We start from the raw sequence: 16,711 nt of genomic DNA on the forward strand, positions 1-16,711 counted from the left end.
TCCCCTGGCCCAGGAGCTATAACAAACCAAGGAGATCAAGGATGGTGCATATAAATGATCATTTTCACTTCTCTGAGGACATTATCTAGATCCTTAGGTCACTTCCTGTTTGTTTCTTCCTGTTCATGTAAAACCTGGAAGTGCCTGGAATACTTGCCCTTACCTCTACCAATTTTTGTTTGGCTTCTTGTCACTAGATCCTGACTGGGAGATGAATACACACTGTGTTTCATGTCTCAAAACTGCACTTGCTTGTGTCAAGTGGAAAGTTTAGTACATTAATCAACAACTGGAGGACTGGCTCTAATTTTCCCTTAAGAGACAGTAAATTGGGGGGGGAGCTTATGAACTGTTGGCATTGTTTTTGATCCAACTTTATTTTGTTTATGCTTACCTAGAATATACAGTCTTATTAAAGCTAGAACCAAGTCATTCAGTCATACAGAATTTGATGAGTTCAGAAAAAGGAGGAAAGTCAGGCTTTCATAGCTCACTTATTAAATGCCCTTTACTTTCAAAATAATGCAATCTAATTTGCATTCAGTTCAGGGCTATTGACAGAGCAACATTTTCAAAAAATTCTGTGACTCTATTGTGGAGGCACAAGTGATATCAGTCATAAGCGACGTGTAGAGCATTAATATATTTCTAAGGCCACAGCAAGCAATTGAGGGGGGGGGGATGCTTAGGAGAAAGAGGGGATAGAAATTATAATGGAACTGCTAGCCACATCCTGTGATGGGAAGGGAGAACTTATAAATGTTTAATAAAGTTTGTCATGAATGAGCTCCTATTAATAAGCTTGAGTGGCCAGAGGGACAGGTATTGTGTTCGTTACTATAGCATCACCTAGCACAGTTTGTGTGTGAGAGAGACGGTGGAATAAAGCAGAGAAAGAGGATGAGCAGTTATAATGTGCTTCAGTCAGATGCACAGGCAGAAGCACCAGGTCCCATATTACCAACCTCAAGGTGACCTTTTGTGTTAGCCTCTTCCATTGAAGATCATCAATATCAGTACCAGAACAATAAAAACAGAGCAGCAAAAATCTTGCTTCAGCTATTGGTGATTTTGGGGACACTCCTCGGAAATTTTCAATCCGACTGACATTTTTGAGGATTAACGCTGATACCACTTAATCGTGTTCTCACCCTCCCAGGATTTTAACACAAGAGAACTGAGGGAGACTACAAAAGTCTGAGGAAAAACACAATACAGCAAGCAAATGTTCAACTAAAGGATTTATTTGAGAAGGAAGTCAAGATGCCTTTTGAGGTATTTAATTCATTAAGGGAGAGATTTTTAAAGCCTGGGAAGGAAGAGGTGAAGAATACTGTTAGTGACTCACTGGGACACTTCCAAAGGTAAAAGACTGATACAAACTTCCAAGAGAGACCAGATCAAAGAAGCTTGCATATGAAAGTTGTACTGATAAGGGGCTGTAAGTGGCATATGCAGAATTCTGCACCTTATTAACTAAGCCACAGCATAGTAAACCTCAGTTATGTTTGCTGTTAAACCAGGAAAGATTTTATTTGTGAAACAGGCCACAATCTGAAATGCACTTAATATTGTAAATAATACCATGTTATAACTGAACTATAATTCAGTTATGAATTGCTTTAGCGCTAAACGGTATCACCAAAAAAGCAGTACAAACTTTTAAAAAATAGAATGGAATATGGTTTATACCTATGCCTTTTAAAAAGAAATAAAACCACAGAAAATACAATTAATATGGTTATTTATGTAGTTTTATACCATGACAGGATAACAATTACAGACCGAGTTAAATAAACTCATATGGACGTAAATGGCATTAATACCTTAATTCTAAACAAGTTTAGCTGACTAGTCCAAGTTAATTGTGCATCCTCTTAAAAACTTTTACTAAGGAGTCCAATTGACTTCAATGGGATTTATTTCTGAGTCTACATGTTTAGAATAGTACTTCTAGTTAATGCAACATGCTTAATGCAACATTGCATCCTGCATACAAGCCTTTTAGTTTAGCTGGATACTGTCTATAATGTACTTATGCAGTAAAAAGAGTAACTCACAAGACAAAAGATATGTGCATGGGGAAAAATTGGGAACACTCATATTGAACACTCAAATCTGAAATCTTGAATTTCAGATTTACCAGGATATAATTTATAATCATAGTATAGTATAAAATTTTTTGCAGCCAGACATTGAAACTCTTCTTTCATTAGACAAGTAATCACTTATGACATTTTTATTCATTAGCAGATATTTATGATATTCATTCCAGAAACAGCCTACTCATATTATTCATTTTACAGGACCACTAGAAGGACTAGTATAGTATACAGACATTACAACATATAGTAATACAAATGGACTGTATAATGGATTGTTTTTATTGTCTAGGTTCACAGGAACTAAACTGGTTTTCTTGGATAGACCCCATTTGCACTCTTTAAGTACAGATTGGAACAGCTTTTTCACTTGAGGAAAATTCATAAACAAGAGCGAGCCAACTTTTAAAAATAATTTCTAATGTGACAGAATTACATTTTCATTTTTAAAATTATGTCAGCAACTGTGTGAAAAGGCTTTAAAATATACTGTATCTTACATTGTATAGTATGTGAGGACAAGCAGGTGAAAATTTCAGTAGCAAGGGGAAAGGTATGACATATGAAATGAAGGGCAGTCCTTGCATACTGTTTTGCTTTGGCTAGAGGGTTCTTTCCCTATGGTTTCTAAAGGCTTTCTTGTGATTTGCCAGTAAACAAATGGTTGAATGTCCATGCATATTTTGAACTTTTTCCAAGGCGCCTTGGTAAATGTCATTTATTAGTAAATCAAGGAAATTTAGGAAGATGTTTGGTCACTGGCCAAAGGCACTTGGTGATACTTGTGATTTTCACAACTCAACAGTTATTAACTATGGGTATATTTCAGCAATCACTGACTATCATGTTTATTGTAATCATCTAAATGATGTTATCTATGGATAACTGGCAAATCTCAGCTATCTGTGTACTATTGTTTCCCCCCCCCCTTTCAAAAAAAGTTGGGTAAGTATAGCATACCTCTGATATTTTGTCATAATATTAAAATGGTATCCAGATCTACACTGGATGATTTATTGGGACGTTAATGATCCAATATTATTGTGTGATTTTTTTCCTCTTCCATTCCATTTCCAATCTAAGTCTTCAATATCCTTTAAGTTTCATTGGGTTTCTGATATTTATTTTTCTTTATTCATGTGTAGAGAGTACATTGCTGAGCCCTTCTGCTTCTACCTATGGCAATGTACCAGCAGCAACAAATTCATATTGTTGCTTTCATGTTGTTATTCCTGACTTGCAGAAAAGGAAAGAAACTCCTAGTTGCTGCAAAAGGACACCCCCACCCCCAAATGCTTTTCTAGCTGTGCTCCTTTGTCTCCTAGTGGCAAGGACAGCTATGCATAAAAGATCTAGTTTGAATTTGTAGACATATATAGGCAGAGAACTGTGCATTTCCTGGTTTCAATTATTTGAGGTATTGGACTTTAAATTTGTTTTATTTGGATATATTCAAAAGAGAGGGACTTTAGAACTGTAAGACTTTTGCAGCACTTCAGCCAGCTTCTAATGATAATTGATCAGAACAGCCTGGTTTCATATAATCTCCACATGCTCTCAGGATGATTTATTTCCATGTCATAAATAAATAAAACCAGCAATTAATATTATAAAAGCTGGACATCAAAAAATAAATTCCACCTACAATTCCAACAAGAATTTTTAAAGGTTTTCCAAAAATTGCATATTGCAAGTAGCTAATCATGTTCAGACGTTGGCTGACAATTTGCTACTAAAATGTACTTAACATTTTTGTCAAAGTGCAAAAGATTTCTGTGTTTGAAAATACAATTTTGACAAAATACTATAAAATTATAGAAGCTTTCTCTGAATCCACCGTTTCCCCTTTCTCTTCAACAGCTATCTGCTCTTAATTGTTTATCTGTAATAATTGCTATAATTGCCAAACTTCTCATTCTTCATATTTGTATTCCAGTAAAGCATGTACTGTTCACCTTCTGGTCAGGAGAATAACTCCAGATTTGTTTTTCATTTTTTAAATAAGTTTTCATTCTCTACTGATATTATATAAATGTTTGGTAGATTCTCAGTATAATTTTGCATAGACTAAAGTTGTGTGGCTGAAGTACATAGCTGAATTTTTAACCCTTTACTTACCCCATCCGTTCTCTGTGCAAGGCAGAGATAGATTGAATTCAGGGCTCTTGCATTTTAGAGCCCCATCCAGCCCTCCTCCTGGAAATTGTGATTTAGTGCAGTTGACAGTTTCCTTCCTAGCCACAGGACCTCTATCTTTGAAGGGTTCAGTTTCAGGCAATTATCATTGATCCACTCTATCACTGTCCCAACACACCCAACCAACGAGTTTGAAGAGGCATCTGATCAGCCATCCATCAGGAGGGCTCATTCGCTTATTGGTGACACCCAAGCCCATAGCTCTGGATCAGTCTGGCAATAATGTCAGGAAGAGGACTGCCCCCTGTAGAATATTGGTGGTGTCAGAGGCACTATTGACTCTCCCCGATTGCAACCGTTGCCCTTGACCCCAGAGAAAGGAGATAACCCACGGATATGCCCCATATCTCTATGTTGATGAGGCAGCGAGCAAGAAGCTCGTGGTCTACCACATCAAACACTGCTGTAAGATCTAGTAATATGAGTAGCGCTGACCCACCTCAGTCCAGCTGTCTTTGGAGATCATCTGTCAGGGCAACCAGTGCTCTTTTCACCCCGTAGCCTGGGCAGAAACCTGACTGGAATAGGTCAAGGACCAAAGTTTCTTCCAGGTATGCTAGCAATGTGACCAGTTGCTCAACCACCTTCCCCAGGCACACAAGATGTGACAGAGTGCGACAGAGTCACACAGATACAGTAATGGTTTCTTTAATAGAGAACGAACCATTGCCTCCCTCAGGCCCTCCAGGAATGTCCCCGTCACTAGGGACAAATTTATAATCTACTGAAGTGGAGAAATAGACTGATGGGAAGAATTCAGTCTGATTTCAACCCTATTTGAGAAGAGTCAAGTACTGACTGAGAACAGTTTAACACATAGAACTGGGGAAAGTTTCCCCAGTTTACAAGTGGGTAGTTAGTTGGAGAATCCCTTTTGGGTCACAGAAAGGGGATAGATCTTCTAGAGAAAGAAGAAAATTCAGACCCAGTTAAACTGGATGATAGCTCTGAAGAGTGCAGAGATCCCTGATCTGATATGGTGAGAAACTGCCTTTAGAGACCATAAGAGTCATTAAAAAACTCAAAACAAATACTGGTATTTCAAGAGCAGAAGTTTGGGTACTGAAAAAAGTGTACCAGCTTTCTCATAAAAGAGTTAGAAAATATTCAACGATAGTATACTGGAGAGTTTGGGAAAACACTGGAACACAAGCCTCTTATGATTTAAGTAATTGTGAATAGCTCAAGAAACTCTCATTAGCCTGAAACATAAGAATTATCAAGTCTTTGTATGTACTGATTGTACCTAATAAATTTCCAACCCCTGATTTCATATGATTTTCCCCCTCTGTGTTAAAATGTTATTTTTAATTTCAACATTATTTGAATGCTATTTAAGTTATTTAGGTTAAAGGGGGCTCTGGACCCCTCAGTTTCTTGGGCCATAATATCATATCAACAGGGGTGGGACAACCAGAATTCGTCAGCAAAAAAGAAAACACATTACTAAGGCAGCTCAGTAAGGAAAAGGAAAGAAACAGAAAGAAAAGTGGAGGGAAAATCTTGCCTCTGAGGGAAGGAGGTAGATGGGGGCTGCCATGTGTTACCATATGATAAATAATTGATATTATGTAAATAATATTAAATTACTAGCATATAAGAGCAAAATAGTTCGTACTAGTGACATTTTGTCTAGAAGTTAGAGAGAGAAATCTCTTCAAGTCATAAATTGTTAATCTATCTCGACAAAGAGGCACCACTGTGGCATAGCTACAGCTATCATTGTACCCCGCTCCCCAGTGCAGCTGTGGTGTCAACTCATCCAAGAGATGTCTATCTCAGGAGTCAAGACATGAAGTAAAGAAACCAGTAATGCAAACTGATAACTCCTTTGTCAACATAGCTGCTTAGGAAAAGCAAACTAGAAGCAATAGGGCAGAACAGTAAGTTAATATTAATTTACGGTTTTCAGAAGGCCTAAGGGTCAGCCAGCTGGCAACCCAATAGTTCTGTCTCTTCTCCCTCTCAAGCTTTACTTATTTGATTGCTCTTGCTCAGAGTATTAATTAAGAAGAGGCAATTATATCAGACAACAAGAAGATTCATATGTTTCAACAGAGAAACTTGTTCAGACCTAATTAGTACTAGTCATATATGGCCAAGAGCACTGTGCTTTGTGACAGATGTTAAAGCATTTACTATGCTAGGCAATTATTTTCACCTGAATAATGATGCTGTGTGCATTTACTACAGATATCTATGGTACAGTACCCAGAACAGTGGCCCATTTATTTCCTTAAAAATCAAGCAATTAAATCAAACTTGATCCAAAACCCAATTTAAAGAGTTTCTCCTCAAATTAACTAGAACTGAATTGAAACCTAAAATTTCTTAGGTAAACATAAACAAGAACCCACCCTTAAAAAAAAAGAATTTGTTTCCATCAAAGACACCCTGCTCTGCCCTCCTCCCCTCCCTGTGGACTTGTTTGTTGATGACAGATAGATTTATCCAAATTGGATTTTAATATTTGCATACAATGATTTTGTGTTGCCATTTTTAAAAAACTGTAAAATCTTTTTATTTTATATTTTTATACTTTGACTTGTATACCACCACTCCTGGCAATTGCTGTCTCGTGGCATTTTACAATATAAAACCAATAAAATCACATTTGATTTCTGAACAGAGAAAATCAGAACCTAAATAAAAAAATATTGACTACCATTACAGTTGTAACCATCCTTGTACTTGACCTATGGTCATGTGGTCTCAGTCTTAAAGAACCTTGCAAAAAGAGCATCTGCTGATCCCTTGAGCAGTAGATCTACCAGTGTGCTATCAGAAATGATAATCAAACAAGAAACAGAAACAGACTAACCATACTTAATAATGTTTACACTATGTTTACACTAATGGCAGAAAGAGAAGAGGAACTAAAGAGCCTCTTGATGCTGGTGAAGGAGGAGAGTGCAAAAGCTGGCTTGAAACACAACATCAAGAAAACTAAGATCATGGCATCCAGTTCCTGGCAAATAGATAGGGAAGAAATTGAGGTAGTGACAGATTTTATTTCCTTGGGCTCCAAAATCACTGCAGGTGGGGACTGCAGCAAAGAAATTAAAAGACGCTTCCTACTAGGGAGGAAAGCTATGGCAAATCTAGACAGCATCCTAAAAAGCAGAGTCATCACCCTGCCAACGAAAGTGCGTCTAGTCAAGGCCATGGTCTTCCCAGTTGCAATGTATGGCTGTGAAGGTTGGACCATAAGGAAGGCCGAGCGTCAAGAATTGAGGCTTTTGAACTCAGCTGCTGGAGAAGACTCTTGGCTTGGACTGCAAGGTGAACAAACCAGTCAGTCCTAGAGGAGATCAGCCCTGACTGCTCCTTAGAAGGCCAGATCCTGAAGATAAAACTCAAATACTTTGGCCACATCATGAGAAGAAAGAACTCCCTAATGCTGGGAGCGATTGAGGGCAAAAGAAGGGGACGACAGAGAATGGATGGAGTCACTGAAGCAGTCCGTGCGAACTTAAATGGACTCTGGGGAATGATAGAGGACAGGAAGGCTTGGAGGATCATTGTCCATGGGATCATGATGGGTCAGACACGACTTCGCAACTAACCACAACAATACTATGTTAAGGAATCTGAGATTTATTAATTGAGCCACTACTGATGTGAACTTAGATTTTTCAGTCTTTTATGAATCTTATAGAATCAGAGGGCTGTATCTGTAGAGTAGGTTCGCACAGAGACTATAACTACAGTAAGTTTGGGGGACTTTTCCCAGACCTCGGATCATGGACTGTGACCTGGAATAGTCATAGTGACAGGAGTACCCATCTCTGATTAATGACTAGAAATTGTCCCATGTGTTTTGTTAATATGTATGGTAGGCTACACAGTGATTCAAGAATTACCACAGTTGTAAGGAGGCTACGCACAGAGATCTATGCTTTGGATTACTGCATGACTAGAGCCTATAAGTATCCAGCTCCAACTATAGTTGAAACTATGACATAATACCTTTTAAAGAAGCAGCAACCATATACTTAGTTCTTGCAAGCTGCAAATATGGTGTTAAACTATATCTTTGTTTGTACCCCACCTTTTCCCAGGTGACCTGTACCTTTGACTTGAGGAAATCATATGATGTATGACTCCTCCATATCAAAACAAAACAGCTCAATGTAGAGAATACAAGATGTCAGGAAGACTCAAAACAGAAAATGAAAACAAGTAGCCACAATAGTCAGAAAATTACAAAAAATCAAAGCCATGTACTACCTTTTATTAGGACCAATACTCTTTGGGGTAATTTTTGTTGATCTGAATAAAAGATATGTTGCTTTTGTTTTTCCATATAAGCAAGAAAGTTTCTAGGCCAAAATTTCTGACATTATAGTTTTCTATATGTAGTTGGGATAGGGTTCTTGTGTGTGTTTATGTGTGTGTGGGGGGGGGTTATGAAGAAGCATTCATCAAAAATAAATCAGTCATAAGGACTCCTACCTTTGTTCTGAAATGGGCCACAACAGAAATAGGTTTATCATGTCATCTGAGATAACAAGGTCCTAGTAAACAGTATGCCAGAGGAACCTGGCAGACAAGCAGCACAGTCCTCAACAGATAGACACCTTATTCTAAGTTCACTGATTTAGAAAGGCTTGGGATTGCACTGAAGGGATCCAGTTGCTCCGTTATTTCTCTGAAATCTGACAGCCCTTGTACATGAGTGGCTTTTGAATATGCTGAGTATAATTCATCATCATGGGAATGTCATTATAGAAGCTAATCAAAGTACATGAAGTGCTTATCAGTTACTTTCCCCTCTCTCTTTGTTTTACATATCTTCAGAAAAATCGATGGGACCAACCTAGAAGAAGATAACATAGAACTGAATGAAGAAGGAAGACCAGTGCAGGCAGCTACTCACAAACCTCCCTTATTTGACTGCCATTGCTGCGGACTGCCGAAACGCTACATCATTGCTATAATGAGTGGCCTGGGGTTTTGCATTTCTTTTGGAATTAGATGCAATCTTGGTGTTGCTATTGTAGAAATGGTTAACAACAACACAATCTATGTTGATGGAAAACCAGAAATGATGGTAAGTAATGATCAAAATGCCGCTATATGTACTCTTGTGATGTATAAAACAGTGTGGTGTTTATCATGCCTTTTATCCAAAGCATACAAAATTACAATATAATTAAAATAAAACAGTGTAAAAATGAATGTGGGCAGGGAGGCATGTGTGACTTCTTAATTTAAGCTCAAAGGGATCTCAAGAGAAATTATTTTTCCATCAAAGAACTGAACCTTGAACAGCAAACTTCTTTCTTTCTTTCTTTCTTTCTTTCTTTCTTTCTTTCTTTCTTTCTTTCTTTCTTTCTTTCTTTCTTTCTTTCTTTCTTTCTTTCTTTCTTTCTTTCTTTCTTTCTTTCTTTCTTTCTAATTAAGGCATAAGTAAACGTAAAGGTATTCCCTGTGCTAGCACTGGGTCATGTCTGACCCTTGGGGTGACACTGTCTAGCATTTTCATGGCAGACTCAATACGGGGTGGTTTGCCAGTGCCTTCCCCAGTCATTACCATTTACCCGCCCCCCCAGCAAGCTGGGTACTCATTTTACTGACCTCGGAAGGATGGAAGGCTGAGTCAACCTTGAGCCAGCTGCTGGGATTGAACTCCCAGCCTCATGGGCAGAGCTTCAGACTGTATGTCTGCTGCCTTACCACTCTGCACCACAAGAGGCTCTTAATTAAGGCATATAGGACAGTAATTAACATAAAACAACCTAAAGCAATCACTTCCACTAAAGATAGGGTTGTCACTTGGGTTCAGAAATACCTGGAGATTGGGGGGTAGAGCCCGAGGTGGATGGGGTTTTCAGAGGGGAGTAGTAGAGGATGGGGTTTTCAGGGGTGTAGTGGTTCGGAACATCGACTTCTAATCTGGTGAGCAGGTCACCTTGGGCTTGCCACAGCACTGATAAAGCTGTTCTGCCACAGCACTGATAAAGCTGTTCTGAACAATAATATCAGGGCTCTCTCAGCCTCACCTTCCTCACAGGGTGTCTGTTGTGGGGAGAGGAAAGGGAAGGCGATTGTAAGAGATTTTGAGACTCCTTCTGGTAGAGGAAAGTGACATATAAGAACGAACTCTTCTTCTTCTTCATGTGGTATAATGCCATAGAGTCTTGCCTTCCAAAGTAGCCATGTTCCCTAGATGCACTGAACTGTCACCTGGAGTTCAGCTATAATTCCAGGAGATCTCTAGCTACCATGTGGAGGTTGGCTACCCTATCAAAAGGAAATGGATGTTTTGGAGCATGGGATCAATGGCATCTGATAACCACTGTAATCCTTCCCATCCTTGAATTCTCTAAATCCCCAACACTGTCATGAATCTTGAGAAAGTTACTGAGCTGGAGTTGGCAGTCCCAGATCTGAGCAATGGTTTCTGGTTCAACTCTAGAAGGGAGTTACATGGTGACTGAAAATATTCTATATAATTCTAGTTGTATTGGCTTAGCTAGCTGCTGAGGAAGGAATTTTAAAGTGCCCAAAGGCCCACCTTGTCCAGTTTTCATATTTTTGGGTGGTTAAAAAAACACACACTTTTGATTTGACAGTGCCTGCTATTTCATAGATCCCTTGGAGAAAGCAATTATGCAGCAGTTTGTATTTTGCAAATATAATGAAGCTAAATACATATCCAACTATGTGAATATTATTTCATTTGCAGAAAGCACAATTCAACTGGGATCCAGAGACAGTAGGGCTTATTCATGGTTCATTTTTCTGGGGTTACATTGTAACACAAATTCCTGGAGGCTTCATTGCAAACAAACTAGCAGCGAACAGGTAAGATGTGATAATATGCCATAACAAAGAATACTTTATCCACAGTGCCCACAGCAATTTTAGCTTCATTGGTTGATGTATGTAACGATGATAGTTAGGTGACCCCCTATGATCAGTTTTATCACCATGATGAATACCAACATAGGGCACATTTAGTCTATTTGCACTGTAGGGGGAGCTGTAGTATATTTTTAATGCTTAGGGCAGCCTTTTCCAACTTTTTTTACTGTTGAGAAACTCCTAAAACATTTTTCAGGCTTCAAGAAACCTCAGAAGTGGTGTGATTGTGCAAAATATGGTTGGGAAGCATAGCTGTGGACATGCCCTGCCCACCTGAGCCCCCCCCCTTCTCACCCCCTCCTTACCCATCATTGGCCATTTTGGGAGGGGAGGGGCTGGTCAACATGACCATATATGTCATATCACCCAATAAATGTTTGACCATTTTTTCAAAATACATATACAATTAATGAACTCCCACTCATTCAAGAAACCCTCCCAGGGCTGTAAAGAAACCCCATATTTTTATGAAACCTTGGTTGAGAAAGCCTGATTTAGGGCCAACTGCAATACAGTTTTCTTTTTCCCTGCCTCTTGTTATCTTTCCTTTGTGCCTAAGTTCTTACAACATCGTCTGTTGGCTGTTAGAAGGTATACAGATAGTTAATACTTTTTGCAAATCCTGTTGAGGCAGTAAACTTAAATTAGCTCTGCATGGGTGGGATTGTTTCCACAACTTTGCTGACCATTGGCAACTTTGGGGAACATTTATAGGCAATGTACGTAATTCAAGGCACTATTTGAGAATGGAAATGAATAAGTAATTCTGTCAAAGAGTATTACACTCCCTAAGCAATATAGGGAAATATCCTTTCTTTCATATTTGCATTTGTGATCATTATTTATTATTTCATAACCTCTAGTAACTCTTTGTGCAGACTGACATTAGTAACGGAAGATATTGTAGCTGGCCCAGATCCACTGTTCAGCTACTGCTTCTTCATATAGAAACTTTCAAAACACAATCCAAAATCAAGACACCTCGGAATAACCTGGTTTTATACCGAACACTCATGTTATTTTTTTCATATGGCTGCAAATTGCTAAAGAGTTAAACTATGTAAAAGGAGAGGTTCTTCTAAATTTAGTGGTTTGCTGGTTCATAATAAGATGAGGAACATGACACATGTGTTGATATTGTCTTTCAGGAACAAGGTACTGCTGGTCAACTACTTAATTTAAGAACTAATTTTGTGCAGGCAGTTTCATTTTAATTCTGGATGATGATATGGAAAAAACACATTATGAGAACCGACTAAATGAAGTCAGCTGTTTTAGGGCAATTTTTATGTGCAACTCAGTTGCTATGTGAAAAACAGTGAATAGCAATGAATGCAAATAGCTCATGCATTTTCTATAGCATGTACATGTGGGATGCATATACTAAGAAACCATGGTAAAATAAAGTCCAGTCCTAGCTAACTGAAAGAGACACCATATGCCTATGCACTTTGGATTTTCTTGTGCCTTGCAAGTCCCTCTTCCTATACTTTGTTCTTTTCATAATGGAGGACTAGTCTGTTTGTCTCATGTAGAGCTTAGGTGGATATGCTGGGATAGGAATTATATTATCAAAAAGAAAGACATAGCATGTATCTTTTATCTAAGGCAAGGGTAACCTGAAGAGTGGTAATGGCTCACTGATAAACTGTGGGTCAAATTCTGCTGGAACACCTAGACCATTTCTGCACGGAGGGCCAAATTGCATGTTGTCAACTGTACGCAACTGCAAGATAGTAAATTTTGTTGGTTTTTTTCTCCTGCCATGTTGCGCCTTTCCCCCTCCTCACTAGTGAAGGAGGGGGAAGGCAGAAGAGAGAGCAATGCACTCTTTACTCACCGCTCCTTGGCCTGACAATCCCTGGAGGCAACCAATCCCATCTCAGTGGAGGTTTGTGAGTCTCAAAAGTTACCCCGAGCACGAAAATTAATTTTAAAAAAATGAAACTTAGACTTGCAATGCATACACATTGCCATGGAAAGAACAGTACAAAAAAATCCAAACATGAAAGAAAAACACAGATGCTGAGCAAGAGGTTTCTCACGTAAAATTCCCTTCCCAGCCTGTGGGCATGCGAGCCGGTGGCTAGGGCATGACCAGCAGTGCAACACTGGAGTCCTTCTCATCCACTCCCAAGGACAGTGGAGAAGCCAGTGCCCTAGGAGACACTGTCCTGCATGCCACTCATAGCAGACTGGAGCCTCTCTCCAAGAATCGGTCTCCCTTGGAAGAAACTGCCAGAGTGGGAAGGAGCGCAGCGAGCAAAAGAGTTTTCTCATGTGTGTGTTTTACTAGCTCTCTCTCTCCCTCTCCCAGTATCTGGCTGCCATTGAACTGCCAGACCCCCAAGGGAAGGCTTTGGCTGTGGGTTGGCTCTCTTTTGGCTTAAACAGGTGGGCTCGTAATGAGGAATGAATGTTAAGGAGCAACAGGCATCCACAGAGCCACAGCTGTGCTGAGCAATGTCCCCAGCAGGGAGCTTAATTCAGCCCCTTAGATGGCTCCACCATTGAGAAGGTTCAACATTACATTCAAACCAGCATGAATGCCTTTATTCAGGGCCAGCTCCATTATGTGTTTGCAGGGACAGGGGGTGGGGGTGGGGGCAGGAGAGAAACACAGTGACTGCTTGGGCAAAAAAAAAAGAGGTAAAAAAAAAAGAAGGGGAAGGAAGAAGGGAAAATGCTGCCAGTTCATTTAGGAGACTAACTACTCTCCGTATAAACTGAGCAGGCCATTTTCTCTCCCACCCCTGGCACACCTCAGATTGCAGCTGCCCACTCCCAACAGAAGCCTGTGCCCTGCCATTTCACGTATACGCGGAGGCGGGTATGCATTGGCCCACTTAGGCACCATTAAAAAAAATTATTGGAGCAGGAAATTAAGAGGGGAGGGCAGGTGCAAGGGCAGGACAACACTAAGAGACTATTGCGCATTTCCCCCTCCATACGGTCTTATCCTTGGTTGCTCGCGGATGGGATGTGCAATAGAGGATGGTAAATCCACTTCCCTGGATTTACTGCATGGTGATTTAAAAATGGCAGAATCTCTACCCAGCTACTGGACAACCTCGGGATGTTTGTGACATCATGAGGAGGGGGCTGTTTAAAGGCACCAACATTCAAAGGCTGTCCAGGAACATATTCCTTGTGAGGAAATGGTACTAATATCTACTGGTTATTGGTTATGTTTGACTTAGTGAGCTTTGCTCTGATTCAAGAAACACACATTAGATTCTTAAGCAAGAGTCCATAGCAATATAATTTAAAATACATTAATCAACTTTTGACTGTTAAGAACTTCTGAATGTGCACTCTTGCTTTGATTTACATTAAAACACTTTGCTAGACCTTAGGGGTTTGAGCAAAAGCAAGTAGACCACACAAGATTATATCTGCTGATTTCTGGGCACCTGTTTATATCGCCCATTAGGTAGGCTCAATATCTGGTTCTATCCTTATATAAAATGATAGATATTTTAAATTATTGTCTTCTACAGAGTATTTGGAGCAGCTATTTTCCTAACGTCCACTTTAAACATGTTCATTCCTGCCGCTGCCAGGGTCCATTACGGCTGTGTTATGTTTGTAAGGATTTTACAAGGTCTGGTAGAGGTAGGTATCCAATGCATTTGTATAATTGCCTTAACCCAACCTAGTTATTTTAATGCAAGCAGGAGACATAACTGCTTGTTTCATGTTGAAATGAAATTTGCACAGAAATTGAATTCAAGTAGTTTTTATTCTTCTTATCAAAGTTGCGTTCTGAACTGCTGAGAGCTGCCATGACGTTCCAGACAAAGATACTTTCTAGGATTCTCTCACACCTCTCAGATTCAACCCAAACAGCAACTCATATGCCTTTTCAAGCTTCTTGGGACCCCAAAGTGACCAGGGAGTCCAGACTTTCATCCCTAAAGTTTTCTCTCTTCCTCAGAGGCCTGTTGTGACCTGATCCTCAAAGCTACAATTTTCCAACAGCCATAAACTTTTGATGATTTAGGGTGGATCCTCTTGTCCATTTTTGAAGTGGAAGAGTTTCCAAATGAAGATTGTTACATATATTTTCTAGACAAGTGTGTTGGGCTGTTACACTGAGTATTCAGATGCCTAACTGGTTATAATGTACGCAGCTACCTTACCACTGAATTACGCAGCTACCTTACCTTACCACTCCCTCCCCCTCATTTAATATATACCTGATTCTATGATTCCTTATTTCAATGCAAGATATTCTGCATAAATCACAGTATTAATGGTCAAAATAAGGTAAGTTAAAGAGAATAGTGAGCGAGTTTTCAATGGAAATTGAATTATGATTTCTTAAAATGTTTGCTAGGGTGTGACCTACCCAGCTTGCCATGGGATGTGGAGTAAATGGGCCCCTCCATTGGAGAGAAGCAGGCTAGCAACCACCTCTTTCTGTGGTAAGTATACCACTCTGAAATTTGCTAGCAAATACTTTTTGTAGGTGGATTTTTTTTAAAACCACAATGTTGAAAAAAGAAGATTGTTCTGGTTTGTTCTGGCTAAGATTTGTTCTGGCTAAGAAAATTGTTCTGGCTAAGATTTACCCAGCCCAGGGTTTGAACTGCTATGCCTGCCTGCTTTCAATAGGGGATTTTCCCTGTTCTGGACAAGAAATATTTATATAACCTCAACATTCCTGAGCTTTCTTCAATATCAGCAAAAGTGTACAAATCAAACAGTATGTCTCTCAGGTAGTTACTATGCAAACCCAGTTCCTCACCAGTCTTTAAGTAGTTTTCATGTTCCCTCTACTGCACTCAGCAGTTGCAATTGTCTTTATCACTGCAATATTGTGGTGGAGAACTACAACTGTAGAATTACAGCCCTCAGTTTTTTTAGAGGCAGAAAAACATTTGGTAGTTACCCTATAGTGCTGTAAAATGTTAGAAAACAGGAAAGCCAAGTTCTGAGGAGTACTGTTTAATATACTTAATGCAAACAATGATGCTAGTAGTAAAATATTAAAAGAAAACAAATATTAATGTGTGTCCTGTTGAGAGAAGCATACCAAGAAGCCATGAAATTCTACTCTAGCATTTTCCAGTGTCACTAACTAATTGAGAGGGCCGAATGCCATGATCTTCGTTTTCTTGATGTTGAGTTTCAAGCCAACTTTTGCACTCTCCTCCTTCACCCGCATCAAAAGGCTCTTTAGTTCCTCTTCGCTTTCTGCCGTTAGAGTGGTATTGTCTGCATATCTGAGGTTGTTGATATTTCTCCCTGCAATCTTGATCCCTGCAATCTTGATATTTCTCCCTGCAATATGGCCTACACAGGGGCAACTAGTGGAACAACAGTGCAACCCTATTTTTATTGTCATCAGTAGATCTGCCTGGCTGGCATAAACATGGGTATTCCTGAAACAACCACATAACCATATGAATTCAAGTACTTTTTTGCACAAGCTGGGCTTCCCCTTGTGTGAAATAGGAGGATCCACTTTCTCTAGGCAGGGCTCCTCTGAGCAGAACAACCTACTGTATGCCAAGTTAATTGGTAACCATGATTCTCAT

The 16,711-nt window shown here is 39.5% G+C and overlaps 1 protein-coding gene across 2 annotated transcripts in view; it reads left to right on the top strand.

Annotated features, from left to right (window-relative positions):
* Nucleotides 1-951: 951 nt before the first annotated feature.
* SLC17A8 (solute carrier family 17 member 8) overlaps nucleotides 952-16,711 on the top strand; it is a 29,354-nt gene continuing 13,594 nt past the window's right edge. For both annotated transcript variants that reach the window (XR_013231296.1, XM_077339192.1), the window contains exons 1-5: nucleotides 952-1,364; nucleotides 9,099-9,351; nucleotides 10,990-11,108; nucleotides 14,669-14,783; nucleotides 15,508-15,595. Coding sequence is in view for 1 of the 2 variants with exons in the window: in XM_077339192.1 (XP_077195307.1) it covers nucleotides 1,264-1,364; nucleotides 9,099-9,351; nucleotides 10,990-11,108; nucleotides 14,669-14,783; nucleotides 15,508-15,595 (676 nt within the window). In the remaining variant the exon portion in view is untranslated. The remainder of the gene's footprint in view (nucleotides 1,365-9,098; nucleotides 9,352-10,989; nucleotides 11,109-14,668; nucleotides 14,784-15,507; nucleotides 15,596-16,711) is intronic.

Source organism: Paroedura picta, chromosome 5, assembly GCF_049243985.1.
Source record: "Paroedura picta isolate Pp20150507F chromosome 5, Ppicta_v3.0, whole genome shotgun sequence".
In the NCBI taxonomy this organism is placed as follows: domain Eukaryota; kingdom Metazoa; phylum Chordata; class Lepidosauria; order Squamata; family Gekkonidae; genus Paroedura; species Paroedura picta.